General features: G+C 46.6%; 1 protein-coding gene across 2 annotated transcripts in view; it reads left to right on the forward strand.

Annotated features, from left to right (window-relative positions):
* The window catches only part of LOC144093463 (uncharacterized), a 195895-nt gene that overhangs the window by 164378 nt on the left and 9399 nt on the right, over positions 1-22118 (forward strand). For both annotated transcript variants that reach the window (XM_077626864.1, XM_077626865.1), the window contains 6 exons: positions 5237-5514; positions 6424-6516; positions 11245-11382; positions 19180-19765; positions 20971-21072; positions 21857-22033. In XM_077626864.1, coding sequence (XP_077482990.1) covers positions 5237-5514; positions 6424-6516; positions 11245-11382; positions 19180-19765; positions 20971-21072; positions 21857-22033 — 1374 coding nt within the window. The remainder of the gene's footprint in view (positions 1-5236; positions 5515-6423; positions 6517-11244; positions 11383-19179; positions 19766-20970; positions 21073-21856; positions 22034-22118) is intronic.

Raw genomic sequence — 22118 nt, forward strand, 5'->3', positions numbered from 1 at the left:
ATATTATTCGACTGCCCAGAAGATTACATCAAACGCGTCTTTGATTTTATGAAATTTCAGGAGGAGCAGTTTTGTTGTTTTAAGCAAACCAGTAATTCGGCATTGTAAAGGCAGCAGCAACAAAAATTCTTGCTCCCCGATGCTAACTACTTACGTAATCCAAGTGCGATTGACCTGACAAACGTCCATTTCTGTGCAGAGCAAGCACACGCGGAGAACTTTTTTTATGGCTCTTTTTCTGTCAAGCAGACTTTTTCTCTTGATTCTAGGAACGATTAAAACAGCGCTAATCTAGTTGATATCAACGCTTATTTTTTTCTTGAGTCCTTCGTTCTTATCCTCAACTCGACTTCAGTTTCGCAGCCAGAAAAGAAAAAACGCGACCTGTCAATTTTATTTCTGTTTTCGACTCAGAAGAATGGGGTATGAAGTGTTACGAAAGCGCCATCTAGCCGCAGCGTTTTTTCAGTACAGGTGATCCATGTTGCGAGAGAAGTTACGGCAACTATTCATCGATCTACCCTTTGTATTACACTGAAACCACTCTTTTCTTTGTAACAGAAGGAAGCAGCCACAAAAGCCGAGATTCACTGTGCCTTTTTTGTTTCTGTGGCCGCAAAGTTTTATGGCGCGTAACACTGACTAAAACCTCCCATTTTTTTTAGATATAATGAAAAGGAACAAGCCTCTTGTCTAGTCAGCCTGGCAGCAACAGGATGAGAGGAAACATGAGATATGCAGGGCTAATTTTAGGAAAGCCCTTTGCGTCGCACCTCGCCTCACGGTTGAGACGTTCGTTCTGCTCGTGACAGCAGACGCCGTCAACGATCATCGCCAGGAACTTTGTTCTGTATTGTATAATTCGTATAGACTTTCGTTTTCGTACTCCTCTGACATATGGTTGTTTGCACAAACGATTGGCTTTCGCTTATAGAACACGTTGCGGGTGACGCATTTAACTTTCTTGAAATTAAACAGCGCTAGATAGTTGGACGAATACAGAGAAGTACATGACAGTACGGGCACTAACAGGACAGCGCCTTTTCTGTCATGTCTTCCTGTGTATTCGTTTCAATATGTAGTGCTGTTTAATTTCAAGATTAGCTCTCGTCGTGGCGGCGAGGGTTCATAATCTCTCACCTCAACTGGGACACAGACTCCAGCTTCGAATACGTTGCAAAGATGCAGCGAACTTTCATTCTGTTTCGCGCGAACTTCAGGTATGCACTGGGGCGACGGAGGCCCTTCTTAATCTTGCAGCTACTGGTAACTGCCATGAATAGAGATGCTGCTTCTTAGCGCGGCGGTATCTGTGTCACAGAGGCAGCCATCTTTAATGTTCGGCAGGAGGGATAAATCGGATGGAATAATAGGTGAATTTGAGTTTTCGAGCGCTTTTTCCCAAAATATATTCACGTGTTTTCCAATGAACAGTCAGTTGTCAGCCAGTGCCCGTGCAATCATTTTTTTTGTGTTGCCTGTCTTTGTCGCGCTGATGATCGTAAACCAACTGGACCAATATGGAGGGCGACTGGTGCGCCCTCCACATTGGTCCAGTTGGTTTACGATCATCAGCGCGCTACGCTTGCACATAAACGGTGCTACACTTGCACATAAACGGACATGGCCCTTAATATGGACGAGGGCAGCAGGTATGGAAGAAGTCAGAGCAGGATTACAGGGCCTGTTTATGTCTATTAGCTCTCCTATGTGCTGACTGTGGAACTTCGCACAGCGAAGGAAAAAGAAAGGTGGTCACGGCGACAGCTCGGCTTTCGAAATGGAAGATAAAAGTGCTCGCGTGCTCCGATGCACCTCTGCCGTACACTCTCTTAATAGCCGGAAACAGAACGGCAAAACAAGGTGCTCTTCTGTGCACTGTCCAATCGACCTGCGACGACAGCTTGCGTCAGAACTCAAACATCCGCTGACCGGATGTGCTTCGCTTCCTGGTGAGGGAGAAGAGGGGGGGAGGGGGGGGGGGGACGACGCTGCTTCTCATTATTTTGCTGCGTCGAGGCAGCGACGTGCTCGGAACAAAAAAACTGGAGCGACCATGTTATCTAACAATCTCTTTCAGCGACACAGAGCATAATGTCGGACGGGTATTTTATTTTTCCGACTTGTCGTAACGATCGTTCTTGTTGCTTGGGCTAAGAAAAACGTACATCTCTGCATACCAGAAGAAAGTACGAAAGTTTTCGTGTGCGTTGCGTGTGGGGTGTTCGCGGGAAGACCAAATTATTTTTAGATAGCTATCTTAGATAAAGTGATAGGTCGTTCGCGACCATGAAGGCTGCGGTAGCGGACGTCATTAAATGAATGATGTTATTTTATTAGTCAGAAAACGAAAATCTAAAAATTAACACCTATTTTTAGCCGCTCTATTTAGCTGCTATAAATTAGGAAATTGTAATGGGCCGTACGTACATCTAATATCTATGATTAGATAAAAAAAATATGTAGCGCTCCAGCGCTATCTATTCAATCCATCCGTACCAATGAAGCGCTGGTAGGTGTGGCTACGAGCGATCCTAGGCTGCGGTGGGGGGCTTGCTTCATGCGTCGGGGGAACATCCGGGGACGGCGTTGCTTATGCGCTAATTTCTGGAAAAGTTCCCGCAGCACGCCTGAAAGCCGCGGCGACATACCCGAACACTGGCCAATGCCAGGCGACGAATTGGATCAGAAATGGAAACTGTATAATGAATCCTTAAAGAACACGGCCCCAGATGGCAGTTTCTCGACAGGTTAACTATGATGCAGTGCATGGGACAACCTCATGCGTGCATACCAACAACACTGTGACTTGAAAAGGAATCTGCTTTCTTTTTCTCAAGGGTGAAAGAAGATCACTGCCATGGCTGGAGTAGAAAAATAGTTTCAGAGCTCCGGATCTATTACAAACAAACAAACAAACAAACAAACAAACAAACAAACAGACAGACAGACAGACAGACAGACAGACAGACGGACGGACGGACGGACGGACGGACGGACGGACGGACAGACAGACAGACAGACAGACAGACAGACAGGCAGACAGACAGACAGACAGACAGACGGACGGACGGACGGACGGACGGACGGACGGACGGACGGACGGACAGACGGACAGACGGACAGACGGACAGACAGACAGACAGACAGACAGACAGACAGACAGACAGACAGACAGACAGACAGACAGACAGACAGACAGACAGACAGACAGACAGACAAACAGACAGACAGACAAAGAAACGAACAAAAAAGAGGGGGCAGGAATGCGCATGAATCCCACAAGAATGAAAAATTAGGTGCGGTTGCGGCCCCAAATCCACTCAGAATAGCTGAGAAACTCTTCTCGGACGAGGTGCCAGTTCACCCAACATCCTTCACGTCCAGTGCTTGTCAGGTACGACATATAAGCATCATCTATGTTGTCTAGCATTCATATGCAATGCCATTAGAGTAACTTTTCTTTGTAGCATTGAAACTGGCCATCTATCTGTGCAAATGTCGTGAAAGGGGAGCTCGAAAAGTCTTGAGATTCCGATTGAGAGTAGCATATTTCAGCTTCCTCTTTTGTTGAAATTGCTGTGAAGATGCTTATATGCCGTATGGAGGAGTCCTATTTTGCAAGACGAATTTTTACTTTGCGTGTTTTCAAAAGCAAAGTTTGTCACAGCCTATACAGTTTTGAGAACCGACCAATCTTCCATCATAATTTCAAGCACTGCGAACGAGAGATAGTTCAGTTTAAACCAGTTTCCGGAACCTTGCGCTTTTCCAATGGTGCCAAGATAAAAAGGAGCAATGTCGACTGGCAGTGATTAACTGTTGCCCGCCTCTAGAAGGTGGTCGCCGCGTTAATATTCTGCAGGATTGTGCGAGTAGTTGGCAAGTCCTGGCAACCGCCGGTTGGGCCTTCGGCAATAAGCCTCTTCTTCTTGCTACTGCTGTAACATGATGTCTTATTTTGCTTTAATATTATTGCCACACTGTCCTTCGGCCAGTCTAACTATCCACTTTATTACTCTTAACGACGAGAACGAAAAAATCTGCACTTTATGCGCCCTAATAGATCCTAACACTGTTTTACGATTCTGATCAGCTACTCAGGCTGTTCTATAACGTAAACAGCGCTGGGAAACATGGGCGAGAAACGAACGTCAATTGGCTCAAGCTGACGGCCACAACCAGTTGTTTCAATCCCGGCATTTTGATATATATACACAACGAAATGTAGGCCACAAGTAGATGCAAATCAAGAAAGCTAGACCCAGAAAAAATGGGTAAGCTCACTAATCGTTCCGGATTGAACAGGCCTGACTAAAGGCCACGTTTCAAAAGGCACAAGATTGTATCTTAGAGGTCCTGCGGAAAAAGAGAAAAAGTCAGTTAATGTTTTTCGTTAGTGTTTTTCAGCGCAATTTCATTATGTACACCCTCCGTAAAAAATTTACAGAAGGAGTCTTTGTCCAAAAAAAAAATTAATTATTTGCATCTAAGGTGCACTCGCCGCGGTTGTTCAGTGGTTAGGGCGCTCGGCTACTGACCCGAAGTTCCCGGGTTCGAACCCGACCGCAGCGGCTGCGTTTTTACGGAGGCAAAACGCTAAGGCGCCCGTGTGCTGTGCGATGTCAGTGCACGTTAAAGATCCCCAGGTGGTCGAAATTATTCCGGAGCCCTCCACTATGGCACTTCTTTCTTCCTTTCTTCTTTCACTCCCTCCTATATCCGTTCACTTACGGCGCGGTTGAGGTGTCCGCCGATATTTGAGACAGATACTGCACCATTTCATTTCCCCAAAAACCAATTATTATTGTTATCTAAGGCGCATACCTTTAAATTTATTAGTCCACAGTGTAATTCGCACAATGCTGGATATATTTATTCAAGGCTGTATGGAAAGACGTGGATTAAGTTTTTTTTCCGGGGGGGGGGGGGGGGGGGTGACGGTAATATTGCTTTCGGTAAACTTCTGACTCCAGGCTTGTTTAGAGGTGCCACTGCAGTGCCAAACTTTGGGTCATCTTTTTGTATGCGTCTTTATAGACACAGCATTTGTAATTACTTCTGAACAAACTTTCAAACTAGTACCTCTGCAAATGCACCAAACTCTTTCAACAGAAAGCTTCCATGTACCTTGTTCTGATATTGAAATATTTTTCTTCAGCTTCGTGCAGCAATCTTGTTGTCAGTAATAAGAGAAACTATTTCCGCTTCCCCTTCCCGATGCGTGGGTGTGCAGTGAAGGATGCCCAGTCCGGCGCGATGCTGGCCAGCGTGAAGCAGACCTCCAAGCTGGAGCAGCGCGGTCCTGGCGAGCGGCCGCATAGCGTCTCACGCACGCAGCTCGACGTGCCGGCGCTTGGAATCCACGACACCAAGATCGAGGACTCCAACAACAACAAGAATCTGCCGCAGTCCGTGCAGCAGCAGCAGCAGCTGCTTCCGGGTCTCGGGCAGGCCGAAAAGAAGAACTACATCCCTTATCCCTGGAACCCGGAAGAGCTCGACCAAACCGACGTGCGTATGGAGAATGTCACGGAGATTATTGGCTTTTCGTGCCTCGGCTCGTTAAGGTGCCGTCACGTATTGCCTTCCAGCCGGTAGTGCTCAGATTCCTTGCTCCTGCAGGAACATATATTAATCCCTCGGGATGTATTAGGGTGTAGAGATGTAGGGATGCTGCGTCCAGTGGTCGCAGATTTCGGCAGCGAGCTTGTGAGCATGTGGTACATTTACGACCGTTTACAACTGCCGACTGAAGGTACTTAAATCTTATATGAATTTCTGTAATTTCTGCCATTTTTGTTGTTGGCTCATTTACCGATCAGATCAAGCGTAATGTGAAAGAAAGAGTTCGCTGCAACAAAAAAATGAAGAAATGGCGAAAAGCTGCGCTACAACAACCATACACACAAGGAAACGCTTTGGCTCAATTGCGGAGCTGAAAGATACAATCTCTACCCGTTGTATATGGTATGTCTTTAATCGCTGGCAAAAACCTTTCAACTAGGAGCAATCAGGTTTCAATGTGTGCCTTGTCCTGCACTTTAATAGGCTTACTTCATTGACTTGTCTCATGTTTATATGTACTGCATGTGCTAACGAACATACGTGACTCGCCATGCATTACAAAATTTTTTGTATGTTTTTAAACTTTGCTCTTAGCTTTTTTTATTGTGTCAAATTTTTGTACGAGGTGGCTTCATTTCTCAGTAAGGAGTGAACGGTACCAAAATTACTTTCGATGTTTGTCCATATCGGTACAGTGCATGATCTCTTGTGTTTTGACTCTATAACGAGAGAAGGAGTTATTGTCCGAAGAAGGATGCCCAAATTTTCTCAACACGCACTAAATTAAAGAAAGAAAATTAATGACTGAGCTCCAACAGAATTTGGTAAAACAAAGGTCGTCAACCCTCTACGCAGTACACGCCTGCTGACTTGGCCCAGTACATCCTGAGGACAGGAGATGAAGAGGGGGTCGCCATGGCTGTTGAAGAGCTTCTCAGGATGGGAATGGTAAGTGAGGGGCAAGCGTATTCTTCGCAAACCGCATATGAAAAGAGCCGTCTCTAGTCTTATGTCCGTGCCATAGCACTCAGCTTTTCGTAATACAGGGCGTTAAGTTCTCGCTTTTTGCAGTATTTCTCGTAAATGTACGATATGTACGCTCCATGTAGAGGACTTCCGAGATTTTGGTTAGTGAAAGTGTGAAAATCTCTGCCGGATAAGGGGTAAGCGAAAACTAACGTGGCCATCCCCCAGTAATGAATGCTTGATGCTGACTAGGGTTTGAGTGCAAAACACACTTCCTGAATAAATGATAGCAGTTACAATTAGACATAACTGTTAATACGGCGAATAGCAGCGTGAAGACGCACATAATTTGTGCTGGGATAATCTCTGACCTCAGTGTGCTTGCTGCCTGCTTAATTAGTTCGCCCACCAGAGCGCATTATGTACCGGACAATTTGATGTGATGCCCTTCGGTCTCTGTAACGCGCTTGCCACTTTTGAGCCCATGATGGACAACATCCTACGCGGGGCTGAAATGGAAGACATGCCTCTGCTACTTGGACGATGTTGTTGTCTTCCCCAAGGATTATCCGTCTCATCTTCTTCGTCTTGAGAGTGTCCTTCGATATCTCAGCAACGCTGGCCGGCCGCTTAATTTGAAGAAGTGTCACTTTGGCGCCCGACTACTATCTTAGGCAACGTTGTGTCCAAGGATGGTGTCCTCCCGGACCCTGCCAAGCTCCGAGCAGTTCATGATTTCCCGAAGCCCACCTCTCTGAAAGAACTTAGAAGCTTTAGTGGACTTTGCTCGTACTTTCGTCGGTTCGTCAAGAATCTTGCTGCCATTATCGCTCCACTGACACAACTCCTAGTCGGCGGCCATGACTTACCGGCCTGGTCCACTGCATGCGACGAAGCTTTTGAAACGCTGCGCCATCTTCTCACTTCCCCTCAGATATTGCGACATTTCGACCCTTCCGCCCCTACAGAACTCCACACGGAATCCAGAGGCGTTGGTCTTGGTGCCGTTCTTGCTCAGCGGAAGCCTGGCTTCAATGAGTACGTTGTTGCTTATGCAAGCCGTGCACTCACGAAAGCGGAGAATAATTATTCAGACACGAAAAAAGAATGTTTGGCGATTATTTGGGCGATCACCAAATTTCGCCCTTACTTATATGGGCGCCCGTTCGCTGTCATAACAGATCACTATGCCCTTTGCTGGCTGTCTTCACTCAAGGATCCTTCTGGCCGCCTCGCTCGTTGGGCTCTCCGTTTACAAGATTACGACGTTCAGGTCATTTACCGCTCCGGACGTAAACACTCAGATGCTCAAGTCTTCTCACGCTCCCCTGTGTCCTCTGATCCTGACCAAGCCTCTATATTGGCCACACACCTTCTCTTAATACCATTGAAATAGGCTTCTGAGCAGCGCAACGATCCTTGGATAGCTTCTGTTCTGGATCTCTTAACCAACCGCTCTGCCAGCCCCCCTTCTAAAGCACTTCGTCGTCAAGCCCATCACTTTGTCGCGCGTGGACAGGTGCTGTACCGTCGCGATTACCTTACCAGATGGTCGCAAATGGCTGCTCGTGATTCCATGCCATCTCCGCTCCGCCATTTGTGCCAGTTAACACGACGACCCGTAGTGCGCTCGTGCCGGTCTGCATGTACCGTTTTGTCCGTCAGTACGTCCGCTCTTGCTTGCAATGTCAACGTCGCAAGGATCCACCACAGCACTCGCCTGCTCCACTGCAACCTTTATCTGGTCCAGCCCTGCCATTCGACCGTGTAGGAATCGACCTTTATGGTCCTCTTCCGAGCACTTCCGCAAGGCACCGTTGGATCATTGTCGCCATAGATAATCTCACGCGCTGTGCGGAAACGTCCCCGTTACCATCTGCCACGGCCTTCGACGTAGCCGGTTTCATACTTCAGAACATCATTCTTCGCCAGGGTGCGCCTCAGAAATTTCTCAGTGATCGAGGTCGCGTCTTCTTGTCTGGCGTCTTGGAGGCTTTTCTTCGGGAGTGTCACATCGTTCACCGTACAACATCTTCGTACCATACGCAAACAAACGGCATGACCGAGCGCTTTAACCGGACCCTCGGCGACATGATGGCCAAGTGCATTTCATCTGATCACTCAAACTGGAAGCGCATTCTACCTTTCGTTACCTACGCTTACAATTCTGCAACGCAAGGAACTACTGGTTTTTGCCCATAATTTCTTCTCTACGGCCGGGGGCCATCTTCCATTATGGACACCATACTACCTTACCGCCCAGATTCCTCCGAATTTACAACACTATCTCAAGCCTCTGCGCATGCCGAAGAATGCCGTCAACTCGCCTGTTCCTTTATTTCGCACGACCAACACCGTCAGAAAAGTGCCCGTACCACTTCTACCTGTCTGCCGCCGGCTTACCTTCCTGAGTCCTTAGTTTGGCTTTGGGTGCCCTCCTCCAGCCCGGGATAGTCTACAAAACAGCTGAGCAAATACCAGGGCGCCTATCACGTAGTTCAGCAGACATCTCCAGTTAATCATCTCGTCGAGCCCCTCACGCCTTCACCTGATCATCGCCGTCGCGGCCATGAAATTGTCCACTTCGACCGCCTGAAACCCTACTACGACCCCGCTATCATCTCGTGCCCTTAGGCCGCCAGGATGGCGCCTTTTCACCCCGGGGGTATTGTAAGACAGACAATTGGGCTTTGATGCACCAGCGGCCAGTGCCGACGAAGGAGAAAAAGCAGACGGAAGACGGGGCTGACGAAGATCAGTTTGGCGCTCATGAACGCTTGGCTACGGAGCTGCGCTGTGTTAACAAAGATTGTGGCCGTCCACATTTCTTGCTTGATTTGCGTCATTACAAGTGCAACATATAGCGGCAGGAAGACGAACGCCATGACGATGAGGGCCCCCAGATTTTATCTTGTTACATGTAACGGTGTTGCACAGAGTGCCTGTTACAACAGCCTGCTGCTATAACGCCATAATACCAGCTTGCTGTCGGGCAGCCGGATAATATCTTTGTTTAAATGAGGACTGAAGTGTGCAACGCAACGATTTCGACAGTCTTTGTTTGAACCATTTTATGATGCGAAATGTGCGATAGGCAGTGGGATGATAAATGAAGCCTTTATTAAGGAGAGTGATCACGCCTGCCTCAGCGGCGGGAAGACTTGCCTATTTGGTTGAGAAAGGTGTCCGAGTGGCGACTTGTTCATTCAATTAACAATGGCGTGCAGAAATTAACGCGGTCATTAATTACAAGAGATCATGCATTAGTATAAATAAATATATGTGAGAGCGCCGACTCATTTTCATAAAAATACCAGAAATCTTAAAGCGATCCTTAACAAAGCTGCCCGGACATGAAGTGGTCGTCATATATGAAACAAATCTTTGTCATAAAGCAAGTAGAACGGTACGAAAGCACGGCATTAACTGCATTACGCAACTTCGTTTCAGTAATATTCGTCAAGCTGCGTAACGTGAGGCAAGCAGGGCTGCAAATTTCGGGCAATTCATCTTAGAGCTGCAGCGGCGAGTGACAGAAAATAAACGCTGCAAGGAGAAGTACGAACACGTCCAACCGAAGTGATTATAGAAAACTTTGCTGTTCCTACAGAGTCAGTCGGCCAAAGAACACAAAATAAAACACGTATATACCTGCTGGAGTTCGTGGAGCCATTTCTATTTCGAGAGCAGTAGAACAAGGAACAATGCTGAAAAGTTTCCGCCCTACAAATACATGTAATACATCAGTCTTTGCGAGAAATTATTGTCCCAAAATACTGCAAGATTTTCTTTTTTCCACGGCAATACTTTTGTTTTATTTTTTAACTTCGAGTCCACCCTCGGTTTTAATGAAATTCAGAGGCAATCAGCAGTTCGAGGAAAAAGAAGCTAAAATAATTTTATTCACAACAGAGTCACGTTGGTCAAACAAATATCAAAAACAAAAAGAAAGAAGTTTAGACAACAGTACTGCGAAACTCTGACTACGTCGGCAAACACACGTGGACGAGACGAAGAAACAGTGCCGAGAAAATTGCGTTGTGTTTACGTATCAGAAGAGGCAAAGAGAAGATCGCTTCTCTCGACGCGGAGTAACGGTTCTCTGCATGCCGGCTTCGTTTTTTTTTCTTTTTACTTAGTTTGTTCAGACAGAGACAAAGTCTAATGAACAACAGGACCAGAAATCGTGCGGCCTTAAAAAGAAATTCAATCTACGGAAATGTCGACAGGAGTGCAATCGAAGGAAACTTCCACTACGCCGCTTCTATTCCTGCTCATGTGGGCACGATGAGAGAGACGAGCACAGGAAGATTACACGCGCGCACACGTTTTTATGCACAAGAGGAAAAAAAGAAACAAGAAAAAACAACACTCATTGTGGATCAGTTCGTGCAAGAACATTGGATGATGCCTTTGTCTATACAGCTTCTAATTAGTGTTTCTACTTCCGGCAATATTATTTTTAGTTTTCCTCTGCCAAGGCACTTTCCCTCCTGTGTCGTGTGAACATGCAAACAGTGAATCGAGGAAAAACAACTGAGTTTTTTTTTTCTTTCTTAGGACTTTGTGCTTATCCTGAAGCTAAAAGAGTACTTGATAGTGCAGAGGAGCGCCTGTTTCTTCATCGATAGCAAACAGCGGCACGTGCCTTGAACCTACTCGCTCAAAGTATCCTTTCTAGCTTTCCTTTCCACGGCGTTGTTGTTGCAGATGAACCGGGAGGAGGCGATCGTCTACCTGCAGGATGTGAAAGCCGAGATGAACTACATCCGTTCGCAGCAAGAAAAACTGCGCAAGATCCAGGAACTGCGGGAGGTCATCAACATGAAGAAGAAGGACGAGTTCAAGGTGCGCACGTATTTGGATTGTAAAGCCGGATACACGCTTAGTATCACGAGGGGCGATGGAATAAATGCTCTTGAATGGCCCAAAGTGGTATGTATGAGAGGAAAGGGCGCTCAGTTATGAGGAACAAATGAACAGTCGGTAGCAAAACATAGGAACAAATCACACCCCTTACAGAAATCACTCTCCTTAAAAAAATCACGCCCCTTACAAAAAGTCTACAGACTCTCTACAGACAAGCCCTAGAGAACAGTCTATAGGCCATACAAATCCTGCAGACAGTCTATATACAATGTATAGATGTATGGCCACACACGTTTAGTAGACTTTTGTCTATAGACTATGAATATTAAAAAAGAAATATCCATACTTAAGTTTATGGTTTATGAAGATTTAACGTCCCAAAGAGGCGCAGGCTATGAGGGACGCCGTAGTGAAATGCTTCGGAACTTTCGACCACCTGGGGGTTAGTTAACGTGCACTGACATCGCACAACACACGGGCCTCTAGAATTTTGCCTCCATCGAAATTCGACCGCCGTGGCCGGGATCGAACCACTGAGCCACAGCGGCGGCTGAAATATATATAGGAAGACAACAGAGTCTATAAGAAATCTACAGACTATTTTTATAAGGGACCGGAGTTACCGTGCCCAAAGAAACAGGAGGAACTGAAAATACACAACACAATCGGGTATCGGAGAATTATAGTTCACAGGTTTGTTCAGCCACCGCGGTGGTTTAGTGGCTTTGGCTTTCGTGTGCTGAGAGCCTCTAATCCTAGATCTAATCCTAGACGCTGCAACCGTATTGCGATGGGGATGAAAAAAAAATGCCTATGTGCTGTACGATGTTAGCGCGGACTAAAAAAAAACCCAGGTAGTCTAAATTATTACGGAACCCTCTACTACGGCGTCTCTCATAGCCCATGTGGAAATACCACCACAACCACATATTTCTAAGATGCTTAACCAGGGAACTGCCGCAGTAGCGAGAACTTTGTTTTGATGGCGGGAATAAGAACAGCAGTGTGGAGAACGCTCCTTGAGTGCTTTCTTCGGCCGAAGTTGTGGCTAGAGCATCATTGTCGTTGTCAGCAACTACGTCGCGAAACATCACCATTCTTCCCATGCATGGCAGCTCTGAAGCGGGAGATCAAGAAGAGGCCTCTCGATGGGGCGCTGAATGTAGGCGTTCAGGGAGGTGCAGCGTCCGCTGGTAGGCTTCCAGGCTGACAGGCGGCTGTCTTGCTTCGGCTAGCAGAGAATCCGATGGAGCCCCAAGGGAAAAGCGGCACATTAGGCGGATGGGAACGAGTCGCGCCCATTCTGACTCACCCCTCATGGCAGGAAGTACGTTTAGCGTTGCGAGACCGGGCAAGAAAGACACTAGGGATTGCGCCTTGATGTACGGCTGTTATTCGGTTACATCAAACTCACCTTGCACTCACTACGACCGCATTCGCAGCAAAAGAAGATAACTTGCACCGTAATGACTTCAGTGCAGGTAGTCACGAGAAGCGGCCATTGATGACGACGTCGATGTTATGATCATTGATGTTAATGTGGTGAGGATGCGTAGGGTGGCATCCGCTTCGCCTTGGGTGGTAGGCTAGAGCGGGTTTCTGGGCAGGTAGTATCGTCAGCGTAGCATCATCTATATATTTTGCTGTTACGTCTACAACACGCCGCAATTCTACCCGAAGGCGCTAATGCAGGTAATCTACAAAGCGGTGCCATCGGTATTAAGTGGCACGAATTTATTTACGCCTCCTGCACCTCAATGGCTGTAGTGGGATTAAAACATACAATTTAGGCTATTCAATTTACTCACGCCTGTAGACACATAGCGCTCGAAAATGCAATAATGCACAAGAACTATGCACTAAAAGTGTATACGGCACAGCGCAGAGGGCACCGTGTTACGAGGGCGGACTTGAAAAAGAGCTCGTAAGAAAGAATATAGTGAAAAAAGAACTTCCTGCTTGGAAAAAAAAAGAAACTTCTCAGACGGGTAATGCTTGAGCTCACACAACACTGATGGAAGTTTGAATACTTGCTTAGCATCGTTTGCAAATATTGGCTCGCGTTAATCGTTTCAGCACTTTAGCCAGTAAGAAAACAGCGGCTTGAGCATAGAGTTACGAGGAGATCCCTATCAGGATCCTTATTTTGACTCCCTTGACGACTTCGTCTTTCAAAGGTACTCTCATAATGGAGTCTAGTGGCTTTTCCTGAACTTCGGATTTCCGCGCCTTGAGCAACATCTTTGCATTCGGCGATAGTAACTGTCTTTAGTTGAGTGAGTTAACTTACATAAACTTACTGGCACGGAAACCGAAGGTACTGACGTCTCATGTTAAGAATATGATGCTAGTGGGAAGAGGCAAATGTAATTGGTGCTAATCGTTACACATTATCGCAAAGTCATTTGGAGTATAACACGGTCACTCTAGATAGAGGTTCGTCGTCGGTAGTCAGGTGGAGAAAACAAAGGACAAAGTCTCCTCCTGTGTTTGAGCAATTATTCCCAGTTCAAACAATCTCTTGATACTAATAGCGCTATAACACTCATGGGGCAACAATGTGTCTGGACGCTGTAATGTTGCCCGAAGAATAGGTGGTGAACTTCGAACGAAGAGCGAGAAGGAAATATCCTTATTTCAAGGCGAAAGACACTAACACCTTTGGTGGATGAATGATGAACTCGTTGAATATTGATCCCCGCTGTTGTTTTGAGCCATTTTATGCTTCGTTTCGCGTTCTGATTGGGGTACGGACTGAATTTTTCTTCCCGAGAACTGGCAAATGTGCTACTAGTGGTCATGCGTCAAAAGCTCGCCGCTGCTCATGACGATCATAATCTTCTCGTGTATGACAAACAACAGTCATCGCAACGGCTGCGGCCGTTTTTGAAATCCACCATTTGACTTCGGCTCGTATGCCTAGCAGAATAGCTCGCGCCATCTCTGGACACTCGTATGCATGCTCGCGCTGAAATGGAGTAAAGAATAAAATGAATGACTCCCTCTTGCTAGCTGCTACTGACTTAATTTTTCGTCTGAACGGATAACAGCATATGAGGTGCACTTTGTCATTGGTTCATTCCTGTCAACGCAAAATGCGTGCGGACTTTGACAATCATACCGGATGTTTCATTTCAGATATTCTGAAACACACACGCACACGCACGCACGCACGCACGCACGCACGCACGCACGCACGCACGCACGCACACACACACACACACACACACACACACACACACACACACACACACACACACACACACACACACACACACACACACACACACACACACACACACACACACACACACACACACACACACACACACACACACACACACACACATATATATAGAAGCCCGCCTTTCTGTGGCGGAGAATTGTCAACGGCGTAGAGTATCAGAACACAGCGAATACGTCTTAACTGTAAGATGTTAACTATTCTTGGGTAATTAACCTTTTAACTATTACTGTTGGCCTTCTGATTTATTTAGAGGTGCGTAGCCCACCGAAAGGAATATAGATATTGGTTTTTACGATTTCAAAAACGCAGTTACTCTCGGCACTGTGGCCCACCAAGTTTTGGCTGTATTGCGCTAAAATACATGCGCTTTCGAGAGCTTCTAGGCAAAGCAATCCCTCCGCTGTACGTACTCTTTGAAATAGCTGAAATGAATTAGTGAAATTAAGGAAATAAAGGAAGGAAATTATGCTAGGCCCTTCTGACCTTGTACATTGAGGATTCATAAAGCTAGTGGCGCTCATCACGGACAGCATGAGAGTTAGAAAAACGTAAAATGAAGAAGCTAAATTAAAACAAATAAAGATAAGAAGTCAAGTATGAATGCACCTGTAACGACGTTCGCGCCAAAAAAGAACTGAACAGATCCCGTGCGGTAGCCGAATCACCAAATGTAGAACCCAGCTCACAAAGCTCTTAATGTATCTTTGTCTGTAAGATCGGTTCGGGATTAGACGACGACCCGCCGCGGTGGCTCAGTGGTTAGGGCGCTCGACTACTGATCCGGAGTTCCCGGGTTCGAACCCGACCGCGGCGGCTGCGTTTTTATGGAGGAAAAACGCTAAGGCGCCCATGTGCTGTGCGATGTCAGTGCACGTTCAAGATCCCCAGGTGGTCGAAATTATTCCGATGACCTCCATTACGGCACCTATTTCTTCCTTTGTTCTTTCACTCCCTCCCTTATCCCTTCCCATACGGCGCGGTCCAGATGTCCAACGATATATGAGACAGATACTGCGCCATTTCCTTTCCCCAAAAACCAGTTATTATTAGACGACGTCGCTAACTTTGCAACGATAAATGGCCACCGTATCGGCCAATCACAGTAACTTTCTCAGTTAAATTTAACTAAAGTCAATATAGATTTCGTCCTTGGCTACCACACGAACACCGGTCATTTTCGAATCGACAACAGGTATCAAAAAGCACGAAAACCTTTATGCTAATGTGGGTAATGTTTTGTGTTCACTCAAGCGTACAGCAGCTGAGGGAGAACAAAAGCTCGCAGTTGAAGCGCAGCCTATGATATTTATTCTTTTTTTAGCCTGCAACCAGCACTGCTTTAACTTTCGAACCAAACATTGGCGATGAATCCTACTGCTCAAGTCAATTTATCTCGAAACATTACCTGAAATTCGAAAGTTGGCCGCCTAACCAGTGAGATCCTCTGTCAATGTATTTGCTGCACGCTGCTATGGAACTAAAGAACGTTAGAGACCACTGCAGTAACCTGCACTGGAGTAATGCGAAAGAACTGACGCCTCCTCGGCACTCGTCACCTCCCTTCAACTTGGCGCCACACTTTGGCTCCGTCCACACTTCCGGTTCTTCAAATTTGGCGCTACGCTGTAGCTCCGCCTACTTCCGGCGTTTTAAAATTTCGCGCCACTTTTGCTGTGGCACCGCCCACTTTTTAGACATTTCTGGCTCTAATTATTTAACTACTCATCTGATTTTGAAAATTATTTTTCTGACATCAACCTCACGTCGTCCTCTATCGATCACAACCATTCGTTAGGCGCTATCTCTTTTGAGTTCCTCAACTGCTGCGGACATGTTTTGCGGACACGATCCCTGTCGACATAACCTAATAATGCTTTCGCATTAAAGTAGCTGAGTGCTTCTGAACTCATAACGCTTTTGCGGTAGTACCGATACAACTAGCCTCCGATAAATGAAAGGGGGGGGGGAGGGGAGCGAGAGAGCGTAATAGCTCAAGGACTGGGCTTTCGTTCCTAGATTTAACGAGCATCGGTGAAGCGGACACTTTTGTCTTCCGTGTCATCACCCACAGCGGCTTTCGGTGTTTCCCTTGGCTGTGTTCCCCTTTCTTCTTTCGTTGTAATCCAGCTCAGCATAAGTATTTTTAATTGGCTTATTAAAACGTCTTGGTACGTATTATTAAGCAGAAATAAAATTTACCGAAGGGTGTTTTATTCTTAAAGCCTCTTTATTAATATTCACCCTGCTCTGTTGTCTCAACGGCTTTATCGCCGGCTGCGGTACTCGCATGTCTTAGTTTTTCTACTTTTTCCGTTTCACGTATAATTGTTGGAAAACCTCATCACAAAACAAAAGTCTAACGCACTAAAACGCAAAGCGCACGCTGAAGTAAGCAGACAGCGTAACGATGTTTTATGACGCCAGAGACAGCGATACTAAAGTTGCCGGTAAGAAGCACGCAGCCGATGATTAATGGAAGTAGACGAAGAAGGTTTCAGCACAAGCGGCTTTCATTAGTCAGCGAGAAGCGTAATTGGCTTTAGCTCGTTGCGCGCTGAGCCAGACTGGCAATCCTTTTAGTTTACTTGTGTGGCACATTTTAAAAGTAGCCAAAACTGAAGCTGGAAGTAGTCAGAAGTATCCATGCGATTTGATTTTAGTGGCAAGTTTGTAGTCAGACAGAACAACAGCGACGTTATCAGTGAGTCAGTCATTTAGGAACACTAAATAAATTTGGAATCAATGGAAGGAACAGAATGCAGAGCACGAAAGTTTTGTCGTTTGTCTTGCTCTTCAAGCTAGGTACGTTCTAAAACAGTTAATAAATGTGCGTGGGTGGTGGTCTTGCAAAGGTAATTTTTTCCCATTCCAGCCAACAACTCAGAAGGACATTCAAGCAGTTTTGCCTTGAAGCCGTAGATCGAACTTTATTCGTGGAATCGCCATTGGCTAGTCCAGCTTTATTTTCATGGGCATTTGTTCTATATCAAGTTCACACCGGTGGACGCGCACTCGGCATCAGTATTAGAAACTGCAGCTGGAAAAGTCTGCAATGTGCCTTGCGCCAGGTGTGGAAAAGGGCATTCGCCACTAGTGTGATGACGCTGTGTGCCATAAACTCAAACATTTAACATGGGCTACTTCATAGCGCAACGTAAATCATACATCACATAAAGATGCAAGAGACAAACGTTTTCCCATCTACCTTTATATGATGTGTGCTTCGTGCTGTGCTACGCAACGGTCCCTCTTAACTCATGTGCTAACTATCCCCCAAACAAAAGCTTCTTAAATTGAAACGTGACGTGTGTTCAGGTGCACGCTAATATGATCTTGATTGACCGACTCAACCAACCACGCACTGTCTTGAAATGCGCGCAAATTGCTCGCAGTTGCCGTATTTCTGACTCCAGTTGGATACAGAACATAAAAAAATGCAGCGACAGGTTTAGTATGTCTTCGAGGCTCTTGGCGCTTTGTATTTCATCACACATGATGACACGCAGCTTTAGAAGTGCACACGAGACGTTTGAAAGCCGCTGCAGGAGTTGCATTGGAACCAGCACTCCTTCACGGCCTTTTGGTCTAGAGAAATTTTCTCTCTGAAGATGTCACCCTTGAGTCATGCTGAGCTCACATATAGGCTCCCAGCTACCCTAGCCACGCGTATAGGGTGTCTCGATGCCCCCCTCGATGGCATCTCCGCCGGCGGATAAAAAAAGGGCTACTAAATGCGCAAACTAGTAGTTCACAGTAATAGCCAGGGAGCTAATCTGAAATTTTCATCGCCAGAGTAGGTCATAAAGTAGACAATTTGGTGCAAAGTTATAGCCACCAACGGCGACCTTGTTTCGCACTTGTCTTGATCAGAGAATTAAACCTTGTGGAACAAAACTTTGCTCTACCAGATTGCAATCCACGATGACTGATGGAACTTGAATGCTGCGAAGACTTAGGCTCTTGGTGCCGAGCAGTGGTCTTCGGTTGTATCACCGGTTGTTTTGTTGCACGTAAATTAGCTGTTGCTGATTAACTCTTGAGAAAAACGCTCACATGTTATCTGTAGAGCTACACGTGTTTGTGGAATAGAGTCCGACGAGAGCAAGTAGTTAGCTGTGCACCCGAGTATTCTTGGAAACTGTACTACAATGCTTTAGCGCTCTTTTGGATACCTCGCCTTTTGTGTGGGCGGCGTTATGCTGTTTTGGCTTGGACTGTAGTTAATGAGCCGCCAAGTTACTTTTCGCCGTGCCAATCCGTGCCAGTGCACCAGCGCCAGTGCGCCAGTGCATCGTCCATTGGGTTTGCACCAATTTTTTGCTTCAGGTCAAGCATGGTCCTCAGTGACAGCGTCCTTAGCCCTCACTCGGCATCGCTTGTGGGCACTGGGGGTGATTCTTGCCTGCACGTGGTGTGAAGAGGAAAAAAAACTTTGTTGAAATGGTGTTTTGAGGAGCAATTACATGAGAAGCCGTCGATTCAGAAAACTACATCTTTTGTCCTCAATCGCCCTCAATACTCTTCCGCAGGTGCAGCAGCATCGTCTTAGTGAAGCTCTTGACACCAGGGAAATGGAACATCCGCCCAAAGTGGCGATGACAGCCAAGGCCCCGCAGAAGCCAGCCCAGCAGCATGCTCCGAACGCCAAGGCAGCGGCTTCAGAAAACCCCAAGTTACCCGCCTCATCCTCGGTGTCCAAGGAAGTAGCGCCGTCAGCACCTTCGCAGGCTGGCGGGAAGGGCAAGGCTGCGAGTGCTTCTAGCTCCGCCGTGGCTTCCTCAAAGACAGCCGGAGGAGACAAGGACAAGTCGTCGGCGACGTCGCACCAGGGCTCGCAGGTCGAGTCAGCACCCAATGGGGCCGAGTCTCAGAAGCGCAGCGGCGCCGCCGAGAGGCTCATGCTGCCCAGCGGACTGACGCCAAGCAAGCTGAGCGTCCTGGAGCTGGAGCGGCTGGGCGAGGAGCAGCGGGGACGCTCGGCGCAGCAGCAGGCGGAGGACGACGTGCTGGGTGCGCTCAAGAGGCTGCGGGGATCCTCGCTCTACGACGAGTACACGCTCGAGGAGATCATCTACTGGCTCGCCAAGGACATGTTCGCCCACAGCATCATCAAGGGTGAGGAAGCACACTTCCGTGGTCTCTCGGAAGAGAATAAGCGCCTAAGCAGGCCTCTTACACTACTTTGCAATGATGCGCGTATTCGAAAGAGGGATTATTTCTCGACGCGACCTATGTCCAGGTTTGTGTTCATGAAGGAAAGTGGCTCAAGGCTCCTTCCACAAGACTGAGCATGTGCTTGCTGAAGGGGAGCGCGTCAGGAAAATATCTTTCTAGACAGGCTGGCAGCCAAGGTCTCACAAGTGGCTATTTTGCTGGGCAAGAAGTGTTGGGGCGGTGTCTTGGTCCTTGAGAGGTTCCATTATGTGTGTGGGCGAGCCTGGGTATGGAGCCGCTAAAAACTAATTTTTGGGCTGCAATTGGTACTTCATGCGTGAAGGAAAGAGCCCTGATAACTGAAAATGAACTTGCTAGAAACGAATTGCTAGACCAGTTGTCTTCCTGTTGTCTGTGTTCGCTGTCGCGCTGCGTGAATGTAAGCAGGGAGCTTCGTAGGGTGCCTCCATGCCAGTGCGTGCATTCAGGATGCTGTCAATTGATGCTCGACCGGGAGAAACCATTTTGTTTCGCAAGGATTGAGTAGACATCTGGCATTGAAACGAAGTTAATAAACTTATGTCCCAAGTAACACTTTTAACCCGGCAGCTGTGTTGGATTATCTTGTAGACTATGCAGCTGATACTTTGGCCTTTCAGAACAATATTGAGGATGCCTAAAAACATGACATCGTTGTCGAGGTTTCCTATGTTAGCGGCGTCGCTGTCGCTGTAGTATGCTGTCACAGAAAATTCCGTCTCAGAAAATCTTTGTATTCGTAAAAGAAGGCATTAGTGATTTCACAGCTGTCATATGTCAGTCCGATTTTAGGATTCAAGGGTTTAAATTATATTTTCCAAAGTTTATGAAGCCATTGAGCAGCAATGCTTGCATAAATTACCTTATACATTGTCAAGGGACTGCGGCTGTGGACGTTTGCGTAAAATAGTGGTAAACCTTTGTGAGGAATTACTTCCCTTTCTATGTACTGCACAATCCGCACACACTTGCGCTGTTACTAACAATCAAGAGCATTCGTGTTGGGCTGAACTCACAGTGTCTCTAGTTGTGTGCGCAGTCAGCTTCAACGGGTAAACAGAACCTGCTGCATGCAGTTATTTCCGAACTTAGCCTAAATTTTTAATCTTCGATATTTTTTTTTCCAGGTGACCAGAGCGCTGAAGAAGCACTCGCGAGGTTCGCCAACTTTGTGGAAACTGAGGTGTCTCAAAACAAGCTCTCCGGTGAAGTTGAGAAGAAAGTTCTTGGTAAGTGAAAAGTTGCCAATAGCGTTTATGTTGAGAACAGGACTGCCGTTAAGAAATTGAGACGAGGGATGCTGGATATTACAGAGAGCCTACTTGCATGTCAAATAATTTAGGTCATAATGTTTTATCTGGTAGGGCGTTGCGTTCAGGAGTATATTACTTGCGATTAATTAATTTCGTTGGAAGATTTGCTTTGATGACACTTTTTACCCGCAAGATGGCGTGGAAAAAAAGTTTGTTCTTGAAATAGCCGCATTACAAATTCGAGTAACGACGAAATAAACAAAAAAGCGAGGAAAGTAAATCCTGGTTGGATAAATTTGGAGGGAGAAGCGCGATACTGTAAAGTTTGTTGACTGAACGCATATAAACAAGGAGCTTCGTCATCTGAAGTTGTCTTGAACATTTTTTTTGTCACCGTATGTCGTTATTACTGTAATTGAAGAAAACAAGGGAAGTACAGCAACGTAGACAACTATTATGTGCGCCAACTTCTGACTTTAAATAATTTTGCTTCATAAACCAAGTCAATGATCTGAGAATCAGTCCAAGATTGCTTAGGTAATATATAACAGCGCATGTTAGTTTTCCGCCTCAAGAGTATAAAGCCGCATGACCATCGTGTAAGTCATGTTGCGTCTGCTGCCCCTCGTAACATGTTTGCATGAAATACCAGGTAGCGTAGAGGTTTCTCGATTCATCTCGGTGAAATTTCTGCAATAATCAGTGTGAAGGGGTTGCCGTGATTTTCTCGACGTGTGCTCTTATGAACCATGCTGTGCAGACATCATGCTTGCCGCCTTGGTGGACATTCTACGCGAGTTCCCCGGCGCACAGTACACTGGTCCGGGGCCAAATCAGCTTCCGCAGCGGCTCTTCCCTGAGGCTACCGAACACCAAGCAGCCAAGCTGGCTAACGCCAGAGTTCGGAACGCCGCCATCCGACTCCGAGAGGAAAAGAGTGAGTACAACCGACCATATTCAAACACCGCAAATCTAGACAAACCAAGACCTACTGAACTAGAGACCTGTACATATGGCACTGC

Source organism: Amblyomma americanum, chromosome 6, assembly GCF_052857255.1.
Source record: "Amblyomma americanum isolate KBUSLIRL-KWMA chromosome 6, ASM5285725v1, whole genome shotgun sequence".
Lineage (NCBI taxonomy): Eukaryota > Metazoa > Arthropoda > Arachnida > Ixodida > Ixodidae > Amblyomma > Amblyomma americanum.